The sequence below is a fragment of the Anoplopoma fimbria genome, chromosome 13 (genome assembly GCF_027596085.1).
Source record: "Anoplopoma fimbria isolate UVic2021 breed Golden Eagle Sablefish chromosome 13, Afim_UVic_2022, whole genome shotgun sequence".
NCBI classification, from domain to species: Eukaryota; Metazoa; Chordata; class Actinopteri; order Perciformes; family Anoplopomatidae; genus Anoplopoma; species Anoplopoma fimbria.
In genome coordinates, this window is record NC_072461.1 from 2,872,421 (window position 1) to 2,894,514 (window position 22,094).

The 22,094-nt window shown below is 39.7% G+C and overlaps 2 protein-coding genes across 4 annotated transcripts in view; one reads left to right on the forward strand and one right to left on the reverse strand.

Moving 5' to 3' along the window:
• The first annotated feature begins 109 nt into the window (after positions 1 to 109).
• On the forward strand, positions 110 to 19,774 carry LOC129100912 (ceramide transfer protein-like). 3 transcript variants are annotated; one of them, XM_054610453.1, is made up of 18 exons: positions 110 to 716; positions 921 to 1,055; positions 3,479 to 3,595; positions 9,026 to 9,133; positions 9,390 to 9,528; positions 10,635 to 10,718; positions 10,867 to 11,024; positions 13,405 to 13,497; positions 13,636 to 13,722; positions 13,949 to 14,041; positions 14,302 to 14,379; positions 15,114 to 15,209; positions 15,591 to 15,723; positions 15,818 to 15,888; positions 15,994 to 16,122; positions 16,407 to 16,536; positions 17,757 to 17,894; positions 18,079 to 19,774. In XM_054610453.1, exons 1-17 carry the CDS (start codon positions 627 to 629, stop codon positions 17,882 to 17,884), a joined length of 1,869 nt encoding a protein of 622 aa, XP_054466428.1. In that variant the 5' UTR covers positions 110 to 626; the 3' UTR covers positions 17,885 to 17,894; positions 18,079 to 19,774. The 3 variants fall into 3 exon arrangements, with proteins under 3 accessions (XP_054466428.1, XP_054466429.1, XP_054466430.1); XM_054610454.1 differs by having other exon boundaries at positions 10,638 to 10,718; XM_054610455.1 differs by lacking the exon at positions 14,302 to 14,379.
• A 921-nt stretch (positions 19,775 to 20,695) lies between these two features.
• Positions 20,696 to 22,094, reverse strand: part of pip5k1bb (phosphatidylinositol-4-phosphate 5-kinase, type I, beta b) — a 29,659-nt gene continuing 28,260 nt past the window's right edge. Inside the window, exon 15 of the mRNA XM_054610442.1 lies at positions 20,696 to 21,995. Within this exon, the coding sequence (XP_054466417.1) occupies positions 21,993 to 21,995 (3 nt within the window). The 3' untranslated portion in view covers positions 20,696 to 21,992. The remainder of the gene's footprint in view (positions 21,996 to 22,094) is intronic.

Below are 22,094 nucleotides of genomic sequence, written 5' to 3' on the forward strand. Positions count from 1 at the left end.
CCCCCGTGACAAAAAAAAATCTTATTTTGAAGGTGAACGCGTGTGACTTCCGGTGTTACACTCTAACTTGCCCCCCTTCTAAAGGTACACAGTAAAGCGTGGCTGCAGCTCCTCCCCCCACCAGCCAGCCAGTCCTCCGCTACGGCTAACTGAACTGCGGAACTTCAGCAGCCACAGAGACCGTTGCTCGTCCATTGTAGCTTGACGTTGAGGTGCTGCGTTCACACGGAGGCCGTCCTATAAATAAAATAAACCTTTGAGAAGCGTGCGGACCGCGGCTAAAACAAGCTAACGACGCAGCCGCAGCGTGCTCCGTCAGTGGATGTAAGCTACGCTGGTGGCGTCGTTTGACAGCTAACGCTAACTAGCTCGTCCCTTTGGTATTCACAGCCAGTTTCAAAACAAACCCCGAGACCCAGCTGTCACCTCCAGAGCAACTTGTATGAAACATTTCGGTGTGTTCAGATGGTGTTTGATAGGCTGAGTCGATGCTTAGATAACGGTATTCTGAAGCTGTCAGCAGGGTTGGCTGCGTTTGGACTTAAGTTAACTACTAAGCAGCAGGTAAGGGACGTGGTTCAGTCAGTACAATCAGGTTCAAGTCTTTCTTTGAAGCTTGGATTTAAATGTCCGAGAAGAGTTCATCGTCCGGTTCGGACGAGGATGTGGAGCCGGAGTCCGGGCAGCATGTGGAGCTCGGAGGCGTTTTGAGCAAGGTAACGTCCTGTGAGACTCAAACTATGTTTCATGCTACAAAATAACTTCTAGTCCAGTCATCTTAATCACCCACAAGTAGTCTGAAAGCATTACCAATGAGCTGCAACAGTTGAATGAATCCCTGTTTACACATCCCCCACATCTATTGACTGCATAGTTCAGCGAGCTGTTTGCTTTGCAACTTACTTTTTCTGTGTTTGCAGTGGACAAACTACATACACGGATGGCAAGACAGATGGGTGGTGTTGAAAAACAACACCTTGAGCTACTACAAGTCGGAGGATGAACGGGAATACGGCTGCAGGGGCTCTCTGTGCCTCAGCAAGGCTGTTATCACAGTAAGTATATAGCATATTATATATATAGTGCTGCTGTCTTTTGCACGAATAGAAAGCAGAGTGAGTTTAGCACCTGTCACACAATTCAGGGAATAAGACCTCATAAGATGGGCAGTCACCAAAGGCCTCATTTTCTGCAACAGTGCTGTTGGAGTCGGGTTACCTCTCTAGAATGTCTCAATGTTTTGGTCCCGGCTCTACTTGTCATTAGCATGGAGTTGAACTTTAAGTCCTTCAATACATGTTCCTCAAAGATAGGAAGGTAAACATTAACTAGTAATGAGGCTACTATTAAGATCACAAAGGTAGGGACCTGTCTTTATTCAGACCAAGGCATTCTTGCTCCATTAGTCATTTGAGAGGTCATGCCCTCCTCCAGTTCAGTTATGGCACCGGCTACTTGGAATTGGTGTTCCTTATGGATAAAATGTAAGCTTTGACCACATACTGTGGAGATATTGTCCTGATGCAGGCATCCTGTTGGTGAGATAAGTAGAAATCCCACACCCTGGTTAAATACTAACTGGTCTCTCTGAGCATATCTCCAACAAGTACAGAGGCCAAACAAATGGGTTTACTGTGATTTGTGCAATAGGATTATATGACTCAAAAACGGGATTAAAACAACAACAACAACATGAAAAGTTACAGTTCGTTTCCTCTACTGAGAGTGATCACTTGAGTGAGCATTATGCCCATTATTGTGTTTGTGCAGAACTGAATGGAACTCCACAAGACATTCATAGTGTTTTTTTAACTGTGTTATAGTTGGCCAACGAATAGTGTACACAATTTAATTACACATAATCACTAATAATTAGAGTAGTATGACCCACACAGTCAATTCTTACTGCCTTTCCCTTCTTCCTAAATAAAGCCAGTGCTGTCTATGGAGACTGTGGTATGGGGACTCAGGAATGCAGAAACCAGCCTCTGCTTCTCTTCTTGCCTAATATCAGTCTGTTACACACTGTGTAGCTGCAAACACACAAGACTGTCCTCATACAGAATCAAATGTGCCGAAAATGTTGCTGTCTAAAAATCCTTACCATAGGCCTATAAAGCTCACATCAGTTCAACCATTTATCAGTACATTGGAGTTTTCCAAGTCAGTTACAAGTTTTGGTTCAGAGTAAACTTATATAAATCATAGTAAATAATTATATTTATTGTGATAAATATATTTTATTTAAAATACAAGCATGTTTGCACACACACCAGTTTAAAGGCATCTCAAAGAAGAAAAAGCTTGAGTCTTAGATTTCCCTTTGATAGGAGGTTATCAGTGTTTGACTGAAGAGCCACAGTCTTATACAAGGAAAAAAAAAGCAAGTGCAGCAAGGATATTCAGTAGTGCTTACGCAAGTAGAAGGACATTGTTCCAGGCCGAGGTATAAACTGGGTTGTAAAGCAGAGGTTTATGGGCTGTGTCTGATACAGCGCAGTAAGATAGACTGGATTTCTCTAACCAGTAATGGCATCATGGCTGGATGCACTTGAGCTTACCATTGCACGACCCTCCTTCTTGTGAAATGTCAAACTGGAAGGCATTTTATGTTACACCTGTCTCTAAGGGAAATGTTTTCTCTGACATTGTCTGTGACTTAGTGTTAAAGTGTAAAGACAATGTTGCATAAAGTTATGCAGGCCATGTTCAGAGTTGGAGTATATGTAACGGCTGTCTGAAAAAAACAGCACATGAGCGTCATTCAGCAAATCTAATTAAACTCAGGCGACATGAGGTTATGTCAGCTGACAGAGCAGCTGTAGTCTTGGTTCTACTAAGGAGAAAAACAGGAAGAAAATTCTAGTCAACTGTGTCTTATTTCTTATTAGGAGCCTTTGCAGAACAGATCCCATCTCAGCAGAGTGCAGTGGTCAAATTCCAATCTCAGAGGAAACAGGAATTCTTTGGTGCATGTGTTTGGGTGCCTAAGGCGGTCAATGGCTGGAGGTGGGTGGGGTGCATTGTAGGATGGGGGAGTGAAATTGTTGAAAGATTTGGCCTAATAGTAGTAGGAAAAGTTATGTTGACCCAGGTTCAGGCAAAGGCATGCTGAAAGACTATCCGTCTCTGCACAGTTCTGCTGCGGTCGTTTAGGGCTGCGCCTGCAGACATAAGACATCAGTTCCTAATCAAAATTCCCGTTTATTGTGTGACAGAGGCTTTTCTGTGACTGATGGAATCCATGTGTGTCTAGAATGTGTCATCACTAGTCAGTGACATAAACAGACTGTACAGTTATTATAGTGGGATGTTTGCTCTAATTCCTCTGTCATTTTATTGAATTAGGGGAAAATGTTGCAAAGAGTTTTTGTATTTTGGTATTGAAATATAGATATTTCGTTTTGGTGATGGTATATTCTGTCTTGACCCATGCTCTGCCTAATAACTATTCATGAGCACTCTCCTCTCTTTACAGCCTCATGAGTTTGACGAGTGTCGTTTTGACATCAGTGTGAACGACAGTGTTTGGTACCTCAGAGCTGAAGATCCCGAGCACAGACTCCAGTGGATTGAGTCAATAGAGCTGCACAAGGTGAGTGGAACCGGTTTCTCTTTCTTCATAGATTTTCCGGATCTTTCTCGCTGTCTTCTATTTACACCTTGGTTTGTTTGTCATTCAGACTGATAGTAAAGTTATTCATGGGAATTTTGCCTTCCTGCAAGCAAGTCAGCTGCATTATCCTGCTACAATAATTAATACTTCAGATAATCAGTTTGCCTGAGTCCAGTCCCTGGTGCTCTTTAGGATTTAAAAAAAAAAAATTGGTGTTTGTCAAGAATCTGAACAAATTTCTTATGCCATCTTGGGTCAGTTCCTTAGGCTGTAGTGAATACTTATTTTTTTTCTTGGGCTTGGCAAATCATCCGCTGAAAACATAATTTAGCAGCAATATTCACATTTTTCACGTATTGAGGTTCAGTTTTGGGTCAGGTTTTCTTTTCAGAACAGACAGGGAGTTTATCTGTTATGTTCAGTGAGCTGGGTGTGGCAGGACAGGGATTTGGAGGGACACACGCACACACACACGCACACACACACGCACACACAGCCCTTCATCCTGGGAATGTGAAGAATCTGTGGAGTGAGTTGTAGTTTTGTGGGGGTATCCCCTGTTATCAAATATCAGGCAGCTGCTCACTCTGCAATGACATCAAGTTAACATAACCATAAGTAAACTAGATATGTCATCATGGCTTACGAGAGAAACTCAATTCATATAACTCTGTGATTTGTTCAAAACTAGCTGATACAGCTGGCTTTACTAGTTTAGTTTGCATATGCATTCTCTAAAATAAACTAGTTATCCATTTCTTAAGTTTTGTTTCATTGTGTTGCTTATACAGTGTTCTACTCTACAGGCAGTATATACACTAGGGTAATATCATCAGTGTGTTTGCATTGTGACTTTTGGTGAATTACAGTTCCTTTTGTGTGTTTTCTGTAGTTTATCTGGTGAAATGTGTGTATGAGAGAGTAAGAGACAAATGTGTATTACCAGTGCTATAGAATGGACCACCCTTGAAAAAAAGAATCACTATACTGTGAATTCTCATCAGGCCAGCTTCTCCACTAAAATTGTGCTGTGGATGTTATTGTTATTGCTAATGGGTGATGGCAATAGAGTGTGACTGACCGCAGGTCTCCAGTCCATAAACACTGGTATGAGAGTATTTCAGGGTTACGTCTGGCTACTGACCTACAGTAACCTCAGCAAGCTTAATGCAGCACTACCTGCAGCATTGTTATAGGTGAGTGTGTTCTGCACTGCTCCCAGCTGGACAAAGAAGAAGCTACATTCAGTGTTCACCATTGCAACCATTTTCTGGTTTTAATCTCTGGTAAAACTCTTTAAAGTCTTTAACTTCTGTTCCCTGAAAGAGCGGAACGAGGTATAACACACGTAGTAAAGGTCACACGGGATGTGATGTCTCATGCTGTAGATGTTGTACTAAGTGATTCCACTGAAAGGTAACTGTGCAGCCTACCTTTGGATAAACTCATTTTTCTGTGACTTTGTTTAAACATACTCACATCTTGTCGTGCAAATATTGATATTTTAGTTTTACTCTTCATTTCAATTACCAATACAAATATCACATATCACAAAAATGGGTAAAAGTAAAGCACACTCAGTCACACTAAGCACTTTATGTCGCATCTGTTTGAACTATCATATTTTCTAATTCGAATCCATGTTTGTTCTACTAGTGATTAAGTTTAAATCTTCCTGCCTAAACAATTAAGCATTTAGCTTTATGTTGGTGTCTACTAGTAAAGCTCAACAATTTACTACTTTTTGAGGGTTACATTTTATGTGCCAATTTTATAAACTTGAGCTGAGTTTATGTCAGTATCTAATAACTACAATTGTGCTTTGACATGGGTCAAACAGGTCATGATTTCAGCTTTTGAATGAGTTGTTTGAGCCCCATGTATAAGCAGATACGTATTACCAAATTAGGCTGATATTGTACGGGGAAAGAAAATTGGTTTGTGTGCCATTTGTGTTTTTATGTGTGGGTGTGTTTGTGTTGGTGGTGGAAAAAGTTGTGCTTAGTGAAGGGACGTTAAGTGCAGCTCTTGATGAATAATGCATTTTTTTTATTGCCCGTTCTCACAGCAACAAAAATCAAGAGGGACACATAAAACTCTCGATCATACTGAGAAGACGGTTCCATTCTGTCAGATTCAGAGGGGGGATATGGGAGCAAACGGGGAAAAACCCCTGTATTTATTTCTACTTGTCCCACCACTTCTTCAGGCTGGTTGTTGGCACAGTCTGAACACTACTGACCGAGATCAGACTTCACAATGAAATATCAATAAATCAGAAAAGATGAAAGGAGAGTCAGGTAGATGGAAATTAAGCAGAAGATCCAGACAAATGTTCTTCCCTGCCTCCCACTCTCTCTCTTTCTCTCATAATGTACAAGAGGCTGCTTCACTCACCCACCCATTTGGTACTTTAGCGGTTTATCACACAACCAGCTCTGGATAGCCCTCGCCCCTCTCTCTCTCTCTCTCTCTCTCTCTCTCTCTCTAATACATATATGCATGCAGCCCTCATTTTTATCCCTCTCTCGCTCTGTCTCTTGCATGCAAACGCACACACTCACGGTTGCTTGCTCAGTGATGGATGCTGGACATAAAGATGGACAAGATAAAAAGGTTTCACATATCAGGGTGTGTGGTGTGTTGATATTTGTCCGCAGCGAGAGTAGAGCGCATGTTCGTGTGTGTCTTTGAGTCCATGTGTGTTCCTGCGGAAGACCTGCTTCGCTCTGCTGACGATTTTCAAGACTCATCGTTTTGGCTCAGCCTGTCTCTTCTGCTTCATGGAGCAGCGATTGTCTGCCACTCCTCTGACTGCTACGGAGAAAATGACTTTTTCCTCTTCCTCCTCTCCCTCTCTTAGAGCTGCTTTCTTTTACTTGATGAGCTAAGCTGAGCCTGTGTGGCTTTTCTTCCCCACATCCTCCTCTTCCCTTTTGTTCCTCAGTGAGGTGTGTCCAGAGAAACTGGAATAATGGATTTAAGCCTCTGAATTGTCAGAACAGTGGGAGTGTTGAGGAAGCGTCTGGGTCATGTTGAGGCCAGCGAACCGTCGGGACTGCAGCAGTGTCCTGCTCTGCTTTGGGTGTTGGAATGGTCGAATGGTGGGCTTGTAGCATGTTGGCATGGCTTGCTTACTGTCACTCATCACTGAAGTGTTTACTTAGTATGCCAGTGTTGTAATATAAATGATAAACATGGCCCATTTTTGCCTTCCTTACATTTTTATTTTCTATTTGCATGTTTTTCACGTTAGAAGAACTGATAGGTTGTCTTATAAACTGTACTCAACTGAATCTCAGTCATTGAAAGAGATCAGTCACTACTGAGCTAATGCTGCATGGCTGTGTGCTGGGCTGACCAGAGGTTTGAATATAAACTAGTTGACGAAACAGCAATAAGCTCACATGGGAAAGTACTAAGTACTCAGTGGTTGCTATGGTCACTTACTGAGTTACTGTACACTCATCTCATTACCATCACAAAGCTGTGGGTACAAAATGTCATTTTATGTGTTATGTTTATGTGGGTGTTTGATTTGCGGGGCTGTGTCATGCAGCTTTGCAGGTGCATAAGAGCCTCTGGAGTTGTCACAGATTGGGTTTATTGTTGTAATGCCAATTTTTTGTCCGATGTTAATTTACCCATGTTAATACCAAACTGTCATTCTCACGATTGAAATTCAGGCTCTGTTTGTTTAAGGAATTGATATATAACAGCAGGACACAGTAATACTGAGGATGAGATAGTTTAAATCAGACTATTGTATTAGTGAATTAAGAAAAAATACCCATATTGCATTGTAGGTATCAAAACATTAGATTTGTTGATCCATCAGGGCTGAACCTGAAACATGACCGCAAGTCAAAGTGTCAACACTCATTGACTTCCAATTGGAGAAAAAAACCTGGCATGCAGCTTTGCTACTTACTGGTTGCTTTACTGCTTAATTATTTTATTCTGCAAAGCAACAATGTGACCAGCCAGTCACAGTCCAGCCTGACACACACACACAAGTATGTTGTGTTGCAAATATCAAATAATACTGTTTAATAATGTTGTATGTCCTGTTATTTTTTAGACTGGGTCAGGTGTTTTTAGGGCTGCAGTTCTCTCGTTATATTATTCATTTTATTTTACAATATTCGTGTTAAATGTCCACTCCCTTTATGTGTTTATTTTACCCCTTGGTTTAACCAAGTGTTAACGATTTTCTGAAAGTGTTTGTTTGAATATTTTAATGCTTAAATTTTATGATAGATAAGAAAGAAACATCCAGTGTCTGGATCAAAGAAAAATCTATTAGGATTAAAGCAATCATGGGAACGTAAGAATGTAAACATACACACCTTTGACAGCAAATATTGAGACTTTATTTTCTGTTGGTCTTGAACAGTCTACCAATCAGCTCACTATCTGTTCATCGGTATTCAGTGTCAAATCTCTGTCACTATGTTTTAAATGTTGTATGCTCCTCTAGCAGAGGAATGTATGTGTGTTGTCTGTGTCATCTGAATCATTCCCTACTTTGCTTACTGTTGTCAAGAAATACCTCTGCATGCCAATTGGTAAAGAGGAATAGTGCACAGTCCTTTTTATTAATAATCAAGAAGGAAGTACACACAGAGGCCATAACTAAACCTCAGCAAATAATAATTTAAGGCTCATAAAATGATTCATATTAAAAAGAAATTCAGACTTTAGCTTTAGCTCTCTCTAATCTAGTGGATAACCGTTAACAGCTGCATGTGGAAAAAACTGAAATAGTTTCCTTTGGTTGGATTGGCTGGGTGTGCATGCACATGCACTATATGGATTATACAATTCTAACACTTTGCTGAGGTTGCAGTCCCAAGGATTGCCCAGTCATAAATGAGCTGATCATGGAACAAATGCAGTCACTGCCACTCCCTCCGTCTATCTCTCCCTCCCTCCATAATGCCAGGTCCTATGAGACTGTGCCCTGTATGTCCAAAAAGGTACAACAGTATTTTCTGCCAGAAAGTTGCAATCAAGCATAGATGTGGCAACTCTCGGATACAGTGCAATTTATTTTCACTGTTCCTGGACCACCTAGTATCAGGCATACTGGCAGGGTTGATGAATGTGTCTATTAGTCAGACCAAGTCCCTTTGGCAGACTGTTTGTTTGTCTGTGTAGGTGTAGGCCCTGCTTTGGTCTGGCTCAGCATTACTCAGTGCTGCTGACTGCTAGAATTGATCTCCCTTTCTCCATCTCTGTCTTGTTCTTTTATGAGAAGCAGACTTTTTTATGTATTGTTTAATGTATTTTGTGCACATACTTATCTTCTGTTCCCTTCCGTTTTCTTCTCCTTTTTTATCATCCATATGATACTCTCTCCTTCCTTCCTTCCTTCCTTCATTCATTCCTCCTTCTTCTGGATTTCAGGCTGAGTCTGGTTATGGTTCAGAAACCAGTCTCAGGCGTCATGGTTCCATGTTGTCTCTCACCTCAGCAGCCAGTGCCTTGTCTGCCACATCCACATCCTCCTTCAAGGTAAAAACATGAGAGTTTGAAGATGTTTGGCACTGTCGGATCATGTCGAATTCTCAGTCCCTCGCTGAAGTATTTCCATCAATACACATTTAAACTTTGGCTATATTTACAAAAGCCCCTTAAGCCAACCCGCTAGACCCGTTGTTATTACTTTTCTCAGATGTCAAATGTTTTGTACTTATTTTTTTATGATGACCCTGCCTTGTGGATAAAACAGGAGAACTGCTCTTCTTTACTTCTGTTTCTCTCTGCTCAGAAGGGGCACAGGTTGCGTGAGAAACTAGCGGAAATGGAAACTTTCCGGGACATTCTGTGCAGACAAGTGGACACACTACAGAAATACTTTGACTCCTGCGCTGATGTTGTCTCCAAAGATGAATTTCAGAGGGACAGAGGTAACCTGTGGCATAAATACACTTTTTTTTAATGAATTTGCCGTGGTGAATGATTGTGAAGGATAATTACTCTTCTTAGGCATTTTAGCCCACACAGGCTGTAGATGGTCATTAATAATTTAGGGTGAAAATATAAACCAAGGATAAAACATACAATGTGGAAAAACATACTTGATCATATTACTGCAGGAAGATGCATCATGTTTTATTTTCAAAACACAATTTGGGGTATCTGACATGTGTTTGAATGTCAGATACCCCCCATGCCACAAAAATACAAAAACCTTCATGGACATTTTAAACATTTTAAATGTTCAGTTGTAAAACACACACACACACACACACACACACACACACACACACACACACACACACACACACACACACACACACACAAACACACACAAACAAACAGAGCATGTGGGGGCGGGACTGATGCATACAGGCCTTTTTCTCCACAATCATGTTTGCATTGTTTGGAGTCAAGATTAATTTACTGGAATCAAGATAATTATAATAAAGTAGCTGGCTGGTCTTAAATGTGCATCAGGTGTTTGGCTGGCATCCAGTGTTTATGGAGCTTGTATACTTCAGTTCAGTTTTACCTTAAGAAAATCTGATATTTAGAGCAGTGTGAACATGGAAAAAGGAATTAGCCTTGATGTTTACTGGCAAAGGAAAGATTTAATAGATGGGGCTTTACTTGGCTCATGCAGTATGAAAGTTGAAGCAGAGTGGTTGGTAGGACTCATTGAGAAAGGAAACAAAAATCAATACACTTACAGGGCACTCCGTGGGCTGTTTAATCTCTGAGGCAGAGACTTCAAATCACTTTAATATTGAACTTTTTCTCTTTATGTAGGTTAAAAAAACATTTAGTTTAATTTAGATGATGCTTTAGCTAGAAATGTCGTATTGCACAATTATACAATTTGGAAAGAGTATTAACTCTGGAGGTGTAAATATACCTGTTGAAATAACGTGAAAATATTTAACTGTACTCAATCAGCTACACTAAGGGCAGATTAAGGCATTTATGCGGTATTTATCGACTGGACAGATAGATAGTAGATGCATCTTAAACGTTGTTGATTTCTTACCTGTAGTAGAGGAGGACGAGGAAGACTTTCCTACAACTGCAAGACCCGATGGTGAACATAATCACAACAACAATGGCAGCAAAGAGAAATGTGAGTTTATTTGTAGATCAGTGCTTTATTTGAGAATATCTGTGAAATCTGTGGCCTTGAAATGACTGATTCACTTTGATATGAAAAGCTAATCAAGTCACAAGGCAGCTGTCATACTCGGTTACTTCTTTGTTTCTGTCTGTGCCAGTGTTTCCCCCTGCCAGTCCAAAGAGTACGAATGGAATAGACTTCAAGGGTGAGGCCATCACCTTCAAGGCCACCACAGCAGGCATCCTCTCTACCTTGTCCCACTGCATCGAGCTGATGGTCAAACGAGAAGACAGCTGGCAGAAGAGAGTGGATAAGGTACGGTCTTGCACGCTACACGTAGTGATTAAAATTGATGTCAATCACATTGTGTTAAATGTCATGTGACTAATGCGCAATTTCATGCGTAGGCGTGTCCGCAGCCACTGCTCTGCGCAATTGTCGTAGACTGAGGAGCTAATTGCTGCCTTTCATTGTCTTTAAGGAGTTGGTTATCTGCTGTCCAAATGTCTAACAATGATGTAGAATGTAAGAACAGTTAGCTATTAATGGTGATAGTGAAGTTGTTGGAAAAAGTTAACCCTATAAAATGTACAGTAGTTGTTTTGAAAACGGCTAGAAGGTGATTTAATGGAGTTGGCTCTGATATTGATTCCTATGTAAAATACAGTAGCTGTATTAAATGCATAGACATATGAATGAAGTTAGACAAGCCTCAATTCCTAAGGATGTTGTTCAGAGAATATTAGTCCTTATTCTTTATCGCTCCCTTGGTTATAGAAGATTTGATATGGATATATGTTTAAGTATTAATTTGTTCCTAATTTGCCGTTTGATGGTTGCTTTAATGGATGGTGCCTTTAGCAAGACATTTCACCATAAAGCTCCCCGTTCAACTGCCAACTTGCAATTGTAAAGCAAGATGGTGTTAAAAAAGAGTGCTTAGTCAGCATTAAAAAAACTGGGGGGGAAAAGCGTCCTCAAATAACAGTTCAGATTACTGAAAACCATTTTTTTTTTTTTTTATTGGATATAGCGGGTTATCAGGAAGTTACTGAAAACCAGCTAATTCAGTTGTAACATTAATCGCTTTAACTCAATGAACATATCAATTTCAAAATAGTCAGACTTACTACTAGAAGCACAATTGCACCTGTTGCCCATAATGAGCTCTAACCCCTTTTGTTATTTCATCCTTTTGTTTTTGGTCGTGGTTAAAGTTCTCATAACACTTTTCCATTCATTGATTTTGTTTCATCTAGAGAGCGGTCTGTGCCTGTAAAGGTATGCTCTCTAGAGCACCCCGTACTTACATCCTGATCAGCTCGGCTGATGTTGTCGAACCAGTTTTCTGTGTGTGAAGGCATGCTGCCCAACCCTTAAACCTACAAAAGCAGGGAAGTGCTTTCAGTTGGTTGGACAGCTCGATTGAAACTACCTTAATCTTATCTGTGTTTGGTTATGTGTGTGAAGTTAAGCTGCCGATGTGGAGTAGGGAAATAGAAATAGTTCTCAACACATTTTCTAAGGAACAAGACACGCCTGCTCAGACTCGTACAGATAGAGAAGTAAAAAATGACTGCTAAGACTTCATGGTGCAGTTTGTGGAAGCCTTCGCTACAAAGGAGGACAGAGCAGCTCAAATACCAGACACCGAGATGGATACCTCTACAGACTTGCAGCCACTTCTTTAAAGTAGGTCTCTGTCTATTGTCTACAAACTGCTGACAACAGGATCACCTCCTGTTTATTTTGGGACAAGTGTACACACCTTTCTGTACACTTTGTCTGGTTTCATTGTATCTTTGTGTCTAGTTTTCCTCTAATTAAAGTACTCTTGAGAGAACACTATTGGTTTTGTTATACTTTTAATCATAATTTCTTTAATTTATTGCAGTGTTAATAAACTGTTTCTGAAAAATGAACTTTTTGGGGAGAGTTAAGTGGATTCAGTCTACATAATAAATGTTATTGTATTTTGACAAACTTGCTCTTACTTGGAGACTAAATACAAAGGCTAATTTGGTTCTTTCAGTGCTTTCAAGTAATGATGGTGAGAAAAGAGTAGATGGTCCAATCTTTTCAGTTCTGCATTGCATAGCATTGGCCTGTTGTTTCTAGTTTACTTGGGTGAAGTACGTTTATTAGCCAATGGCAGGGAATGAGACATTACGTAAAACCTGTTTGAGCACACACACAGCTGAATGATGTGAGTTTGCCGGATTGTTTGTGACCGGCAAACTCTTTATCAACTGTGATCAAAGGAAATTTGAATCGTCACTGCGGCTGAGATGTTTTTTGACTCTATAACACTGAACTCCTGTTGTTTGTTGTCTAAATTGGAGGATCAGCTGATCTCTATTTAATGCAGTACAGATGTTTTAATCTGCGTTTTTATTTACATTTTTTTTTGTTAGTTGTTGTTTAGTTCAGTTGCACAAACAACACTCCTAGAGCTGCCCCCTCTTAGTCAATTACTAATCAACTAATCGGTACTAAACAACTTTTTTCCACGAAACTTGTGAACACATCTCCTGTAAACACAAGATTTAAAGTTTTGCTTTCGTTAGATTATACAGATCTGTCTATTAAATCGACTTAGTGATTAGTTGACAAAATCATATTAGTGGTAGTCGACTATGAATTAATTTTGTCCAGGGCAGCCCTAAACACTGCACTGCTCTCTCTCTGTGTTCAGGAGCTCGAGAAGAGGAGGAGAGTAGAAGATGCCTACAAGTCTGCTATGAATGAACTAAAGAAAAAGTCACACTACGGAGGCCCAGACTACGAGGCAAGATGAAACACACACATCAGGAAGATTTCTTTCTTTTGTCACGTCTCTTAGCATGTGCATTCTTATCTTTCTGTACTTTTTTCACAGCTATTCTCACAGAGTTCTTATATTTCTGACCGCATTTGCTTTTCACAGGAGGGGCCCAACAGTCTGATCAATGAGGATGAGTTCTTCGATGCGGTGGAAGCTGCACTGGACAGACAGGACAAGATAGAGGAGCAGGTTTGATGAAAATCTAAATTTCCTGTCTGGTTTGGATGTATAAAACAATGACACATTTAGTTTGGAAAACACATTGGAGATCTCCTTGCCCTCCCGTCCTCATCTATCTCTCTTTTAAACAAGTTTTTTAAAAAGCAGTCAAACTGAAGCACAGTTCCACACATAGGAATGTGGCCATTCTCTGTCGTATCAATCTCATAACAGTTGCATTCTCTCCGTCCCTCAGTGCCAGTCAGAGAAAGTCAGGATACCACGACTAACTCCAGTTCCTCCAGGAGACGTATACTCAACCATTGGTACACATCGATTTGCCACCAAGGTGCTCAACACATTTCCCATTTCTCTTTAATGTACATCTTATTTCCATTCTGCTTTGTTCTCACGTATGACCAACGAGTGCTACGGTTTACAAAGTCTCATCTTTTCTGTCTGAAGCGTAGTCCTCTTACAACCAGTGTGACCTGTCATATGAAATACTACTTGAGCAGGTTGTGATTGCGTCCTTTGGACTGCTCAGGGTGCCTCTTTCTGTTTTGTTCCTTATTCCTTTCTCTTTCGATCTTCCTCTTTGCTGCACAGCCCCATAGCCATTCTTCTTCCCTGTCTTCCGTTGAGCTAGTCAGTGCTTCAGATGACATTCACAGATTCAGCGCTAAGGTACTGTATTTGGTCAACAGCGAGCACTTGTATCTGCAGGGGGTTGCAAACGCCCACTGCTTTCCACCACAGTCAGAGAGAGCATGACAATGTCTACTTACAAGTCTCTTCAGGATTTCACAACATTTCCTGTGCACCAAAGTCTTTAAAGTATGATATGATGCACTAAGACAAAAAAACAAACTGGACAATATTGATATTCCTGGAGGGACAACATAACATTTGTTGTAATACCACTGATAAGAAAAATGTTAGTCTAATGCTGCATGACTGGAATGTAATGTATGCTTTTTATTTCCTCCTCTTTTCTTCACATCACTCTGGCTTCCACAGAATAAGCTGGCATGAATCCAGAATGACTATACACTATATATACACACTAATGCATTATTAGGATGTTGAATGACACACCCAAGCAGGATAAAGTGCTGGTTACGGATCAGTTGTCAATGTATTTCTTTAAAGAATACCTATGATTCTGAGAGGGACATAGTTTTGCTGTTTGTCCCCTACGATGTTATCATAACTTATAATAAAATACCTGCACAGGGGCTAGGTGTGTTGATTGCTCAAGTCTATAATTCATTCAACTCGAGCGAAGCATCCCTAATACAATGCATTCTCCTTCTCCTCAAACTGTGTCCTCTTTCAAAGCATGTCCTCAGATAGGCAGGTAAAGAACAGTAAAACACTCACTAACATAGTCATTTAATCAATACTTGTCCATCTCTTAGGTGGAGGAGATGGTGCAGAATCATATGACCTACTCTCTTCAGGACATGGGTGGAGATGCCAACTGGCAGCTTGTAATAGAAGAAGGAGAGATGAAGGTGAGTACAGAGGAGAGGAGCTTGTTATGAATCATTTCCCTTGATTCCTAGCTGTGAATATTTAAGTCGTATTCACTTTTTAAAAGGTACTGTAGTTGCAGTAGAAGCACTGATGATGAATTTATCAGCTAGCGAAGGTGGAAGAGCTACACAGATACTTAAAGTAAAGGTATCCATGCCTCAAAGTATAAAGTAATCAATTAAATCTGTAAAATAAGGTATCAGTACTCTATGAATGACAGATACAGTTTAAGTTATCAGTCAGTGGTAGAATCAAGAGGATCCTTCAAGATATGTTTTAGAGTGAGGCTGCAAATATGTTTCTAGTGATAACATGACTTTCCATTTGTTCTGTCTCACACTCTGCGCTTTGTGAAACAGGTTTACAGGCGAGAAGTAGAGGAGAACGGTATTGTGCTGGATCCTCTCAAAGCTACACATTCTGTGAAGGGGGTGACAGGACACGAGGTCTGCCACTACTTCTGGGACACGGCTGTCCGAATGGACTGGGAGAGTAAGTTCTCTATTTCAGAACTCACCTTTATAGCAACACTGATGGACTCTCTCTGTTTTAATGTCGTGACCTGACTGAACTCTTCCTCCCTCAGCCACCATTGAAAATTTCAACGTCGTGGAAACGCTCTCAGATAATGCTGTCATTGTTTACCAGACGCACAAGGTGAATTAACTTCTTGGTGGTTTAAGATGTTGCTGAAACGCATTTGATCAGTAATATTCTGCAGCCTTTTGGATTGCCAGCTGAATGCTTCTGGTTGTGTTTCAGAGAGTATGGCCTGCCTCTCAGAGAGACGTGCTCTATCTGTCAGCCATCAGGAAGATCTTAGCAACAAATGAAAATGATCCCGACACATGGCTGGTTTGCAACTTCTCTGTGGACCATGACAATGCCCTTGTAAGATTACTACATTACACCTATAACTTTCATTCAATAAAGTGATTGTGAGGCATCAGACATCCGATATGATTATATAAAAAATGTACTTGACTCAGTTCAGCATATAATAACAAATATCCCAGAGTCAAGCATGACATTGTTCCAGGGCCTTTTTTCTTCAAGTGTTAATGGCAGAAAAAATAGTTTTAGTTCCCTTAACCCCAGTCACGCTGTCAAATTAGCTGATGTGATTTGTGGCAGCTTGGGGATTGTTTTTATTTACATTTTTATTTTACTTCCAGCCCACAAACCGGTGCGTTCGTGCCAAAATCAATGTCGCTATGATCTGCCAAACGCTGGTCAGCCCACCAGAGGGAGATAAAGAGATCAGCAGAGACAACATCCTTTGTAAGATCACCTACGTTGCCAATGGTAAGTGCCTGTCCAGCATCATAGGGTTTTGATCTCAGTGTATATGCCCAAGGCTAGATCAGAAGCCAACAGAACAAAGCCTTTCCATTATCATCATTCTAACTTTAATTTACATACAAGTGCCTCAACATTAACATCCAACCTACTGTAAATACCTGAAGGAAGTGTTGAGCTGACCCCTACTCAATTTGGGTCAAGCTGTTTAGTCTTCTCCACAGAAAGTCTATACTAATATAACTAAAATCCACCGAATTATCTAAACTCCTGAGGAGAAATTAGAGAAAGCATTAATGATATCACTAACACAAGATCTGATATGAATGCATTGGCAAACTGGTCAAAATGATTGTGTTTGTTGGTAATACTCTAAGTTCAGCAGTAGAAAAGTCCTTAATAGCTCAACTGTCACATCAGCCTAAATAAATACAGCTTGAATGTTTACTTGAGTTGGCACATGTGCGCTGGGTGGATGGCTGTGTGGTCTGACTGAGAGGAAAGGGGCCGTTTTCACCATCAAGAAACAGCTGCAGGTCCAAGAAGGGCCTGGCAGGTGAATTGAGTCTATCCAGTGTATAGGGAACCATTGTAGCAATCTCTTATTACTACTTAAATTATTTTTTATGAATGAGGTAATATTATACCGCTGAGTTGCTTTTGTTCGTACGACATTGTTTTTCTTCAAATAATTCAGAACAATCTTGTATCGGCCAACATTTATGCTAATTGGTCTTTTGTACAGCTGATAAGTTGCACAAGGGTTAGACTGTGTGCTGGTGTCTTTGAAATATCAATCCAGACCTGCACTTCCCCTGACCTTCTGTTAGTTTATTGTGACATAAAGCAGCACTGCACAAGGAATCCCGTGCCTGTTTATTGTTAGAAACTCTAGGGAGGTCATGGCGGTTCATATGAGAAAATATAAGACCACTAGAGGTCACCCTAGACCTCTGATTGTGTACTGCATAGGTATGCTGTTAGCTCATGGGAGGAGTGTGCCTTCAGGGCAAATCTCCTTAGGTTTAGGTAACAAACTGACTTTGTTAGGTTGATAAAAGACCATGGTTTGGGTTCAAATAAACCCTCTCTGGGAGAAAGCCCTGAAGGCACCTTCGTGTGCACACTGTTACACTGTGAGGTTATGACCAATTCTGACTAATAGTTTTATCATAGGCTAGAACGTAAACACAGTTTCCTGATAATTTCCCTCTATGTGGCTGCAGTAAACCCAGGAGGCTGGGCTCCCGCCTCGGTCCTCAGAGCCGTGGCCAAGAGAGAGTACCCAAAGTTCCTCAAACGCTTCACCTCCTACGTCCAGGAGAAAACGGCTGGAAAGCCCATCCTCTTCTGAACACAAAGAGGTAACCAGTAACCCAAACACATCTTCTTTTACCACCAGAAGAGGTAGAACACATATTACACTTTGAATGATCGGATATCTCCTTTGCCCTCAATCTTTTAAGAAAAACACAGCAGACGTACAGAATCTATTTCAGTATTGTTCATTTCTGGGATATTGATTCTTCATCTCCCGTTTTGTTTCAGGCTTGCGAGGGGTCCACTGGAGAAATGACATTGTTCATTGTTGAATCGGCTCTCAATGACTACATGACTCATTCACATATCAATTTGAATGTGTTGTCCAACTACTACATTCAGGACACTATATCATTCAGGACATCCCGCGGGACACCTGCTTGTAGAAGAGACTGGTTTTACAGCTTTACTCCATCAGTAGTTGTCATCCCAGCCACATTAACATGGCTTAGCACCTGTTGGTCATGGGTACATTTGTATGTAAATTTAAGAGTTTCCTAAGTGGTTTTTGAATTCTTGTTACCAATTATTTGCTTGTTTTTGTAAATTGTTTTGTACATTTCTAATGATTACATAATTTCTGACTATTTTGGGTTTGCTTTAATCCCTAGTATTACAGCTACTTGTTTTGCTGCTGCTATAGTTACTACCATGAGAGAGGAAAGTAGATATTGACAGGAAAAGCATTGATCAGGTGTGATACAGTCCCTCCTCTTTCTTGCCTTCTCCTGTCTGGTGAAGACTCTCTCAGCAGTTTGATAGGGGGCCAGAGCCTAAAGCTTTGAAATCTTTATATTTCTAGGTTGTTATAAAGTAGCTTTCGGGGAGCACCAGGGACACAATGTATTGTACAGAGAAAACCGTATATGTTTTCAGTTAGTTTACCAATGTGAGAAATGTGAATTGACTGTTAAATGCTTGAATTTGGTGACAGTAATGGGCTAAGGAAACCTGGAATGGGAGCTTAAGAGCATTCGCTAAGTCTAAAGTCATGTTGGACAATATTTTTGACACGGTTAATAGTGCTAATCAATAATTGTATGTCAATAATGGAGTTGACGTTCGTCTATAGATGCTAGGTTGCGGCCTGTAAGTATATATCTGTATTTAACTCCACGTAACACGGTTTCTGACAGATAATTGCAGATGGCCAGCCATAGTGTCTGATGTACAGATTCCTCTCTTTAATTGAGAGACGACTGTATACATTTTGGGAACCCTAGGTTGTTTTTCACCACTTTAAGGCCCCTGATGAGGCAGAAAAAATTCAGTCTGTGCATTCATGAGTGTCAGGTTTGTAAATTAGTCCGACTGCTATTGTAAGGATAAGGTAAAATTGTAAAATGTTGAGTAGGACATCATCTGTACCTTAGATTCTAAGTCATATTCTAACATTACATTTCACATGCCACACTACAGTGCAGTGGCCTCCTGCCCTTTGACTGATACTACCCCCAGAATGCCTTAGACACCAGGAAGAACCCTAAAATTCCTGGATATCTTTACTGTACAGTCACCAGATGTGCATTTATCAACACTGAAATGAAGTGGGGAGGGGGGGCGGGGGGAGGGTCAGCATTTCATATCATCTTACCTCAAGATTTAAATTTACTCAAGATTGTGTTTGATGCCATCTTAGGTTGGGAGTTTTGCAATCAGTAGATCTGCATGGTTAAAAATTCACCATCAGATTTTCAGTCCAAGGGGTCAGAGGTTAGAAAGGATCTGGATAATTGTTTTGCTGATGATTACAAGAGCTAGATCTATGAGCAATGTCAGCTTAAGAACGCCTCCAGTGTTTTTAATTTTGATATTTTGTCACTAATCTACACACTTTGTATATTTCTAAGTTGTACATCAGAAGTGTTATTATTTGCACTAAATGTAATGCAATTTGACAATGTTCTGTAAATTAAAATTGTTATACAAGTACTGCTTTAGTGGCACTGCTGGAAAGTTATTTATGTATGTATCCAGCCATCATCTTTAACCGCTTATCCTGTTCAGGGTGGTGGGGGGACGGAATCGATCCCAGCTGACATTGGGCGAAGGCAGCATATACCCTGGACAGATGAACACATAGAAACATACAGCCATTCACTCTCACACTATGGGAAATTTAGAGTAATTAATAAACCTAACTGCATGTCTCTGGGAGGAAGCTGGAGACCTTAGAAAGAACCCACGCTGACACGGGAAGAACATTAAAACCCAGGCGTGTGTGTGTGTGTGTATATATATATATATGTGTATATATGTATATATATATATATGTATGTATGTGTATGTATATATATATATATATGTATATATATATATATGTGTATATATATGTATATATATATATATATATGTATATATATATATATATATATATATATATATATATATACATATATATATATATATATGTATATATATATATATATATATATATATATATGTATGTATATATATATATATCATGTATATATATATATTCATGTATATGTATATATATATATATATATATATATATATATATATATATATATATATATATATGTATATATATGTATATATATATATATCATATATGTATATATATATGTATTATATATACATAGTTCCGTATATGTATATATATATATATATATATATATATGTATGTATATTCATGTATATGTATATATATGTATATATATATATATTCATGTATATGTATACATATGTATATACATGTATATATATATATATGTATATATATATATATATATGTATATATATATATGTATATATATTTACTTACACTTCTTTGGAAGTTGAAATAGCTAAACAGTAGACACTGAAATTTTTGCTTTTTATTTATAGGAGTCTCTAAATATAAATATGCATTGTCTTTACATTCAGCGATTAAAGTATTTTTTCAGCAAATGGTAAAATATTGAGATTTACACAATAAATTATGGTCTCAATCAACGCGTGATCGTGGTATTCAACATTTATAGTTGGATATGGTCTTGATGAAGAGGTATCGGCAGCTGAGGCATGTCTCCTTCCTTCTTGAAGAGGACACACTTATTCAGTATCAAAGGATATCCTGAGTGAAAGCGTCTTCAGTCATGACGAAAACCCCACAAAACTATTAGCTCCACATCAAAAATAATCTACAAAGTTCCTTCACTGTCTTTGTAGTATCAAGGACTTACAGAGGTGTGCATTTGTAGAGTAAAAAGAGAAAAAAAGTGCTTTCACATATCCAAATATGTGCTTATGTCAGGTAGCCCACCAACCTAAGCAACATCTTCAGAGAAAAAGTATTTCCTACAGTAATCATAACCAATGTCAAAAGTGCCTTTTGATCAAGAGCGAGTCCATTGTCCCTCTGCTTTGTGCTTTATCCAAGATCCAGTAACTGTCCTTTCTCACTTCACCTTACAGCAGCCCTTCAACAGGGCTTCAGGTTCCCGTCAGGGCAGCACAAATATCAGCCCCGTTTGGTTAATGAGGACTCTTTAACCGCGTCAACGTCTGTGTTTGGCCTCGGGAGCTTCAGAATCCAACATGTCTGTTCGTGTGAGTCTCTTCTCGTCTGTGTTGGCTGTGAGCTGGCTTGTGTCTTTTGTGTGACAGTGTTGCATCCCTTTTAATCAAGGACAAAGATGTCATCTTAAATTCACTGTAAACATTTCTTTTCGGTCTACAACGTGTACAGTTGCAAACTTTGAAATGCTTTTTCATTTCTTTCTGGTCAGTAGAAAAAAAAACATTTTAAGAAATGTATCTACCCTCCCCCTCGTATGCATTATAGTAAATATTTAGATCTTTGTGTAGGCCATGAAAACATTATACATATATAAAACTCAATGGCACTGCGTCAACGCATGCTTTAAAAAGCAACACTCAGTTCAGCCTGATGTTTATCACATTACATGATGTCACATGGTTTCTGCAGATGTCCATCACTGTGACTCTGTTGGTGTCTTCTTTTAGTCCATCAACCAGTGGATGATCTAAGTATTTTTCTGTGTTGGCAATACAAGTGGCAATATGGATCTAGCAGCACTGGAAGTGGAGTCAAGTGCCAGCCTGGCCAGTCCAATGAAGTGTGGCGATTGTCTTATGATTGGCAGGAAAAAATAAAGGTTGTAAAGCTGCTCTTTTCACTGTCGGGGAGAAGAGAGGATGATTATCAACATGGTTTAAGCCTAAATGTGAACAAGCTAAGATAACCAAGCACAGAGAACCAGTATCTGAACACCTTA

Excerpts from the sequence above, each read along its gene's own strand:
- LOC129100912 (XM_054610453.1), top strand. The coding sequence starts at position 627 with ATGTCCGAGAAGAGTTCATCGTCCGGTTCGGACGAGGATGTGGAGCCG. Across the intron at positions 717-920 it reads TCGGAGGCGTTTTGAGCAAG|TGGACAAACTACATACACGG; the intron begins GTAACGTCCTGT and ends CTGTGTTTGCAG. Across the intron at positions 13,723-13,948 it reads AGGACAAGATAGAGGAGCAG|TGCCAGTCAGAGAAAGTCAG; the intron begins GTTTGATGAAAA and ends TCCGTCCCTCAG.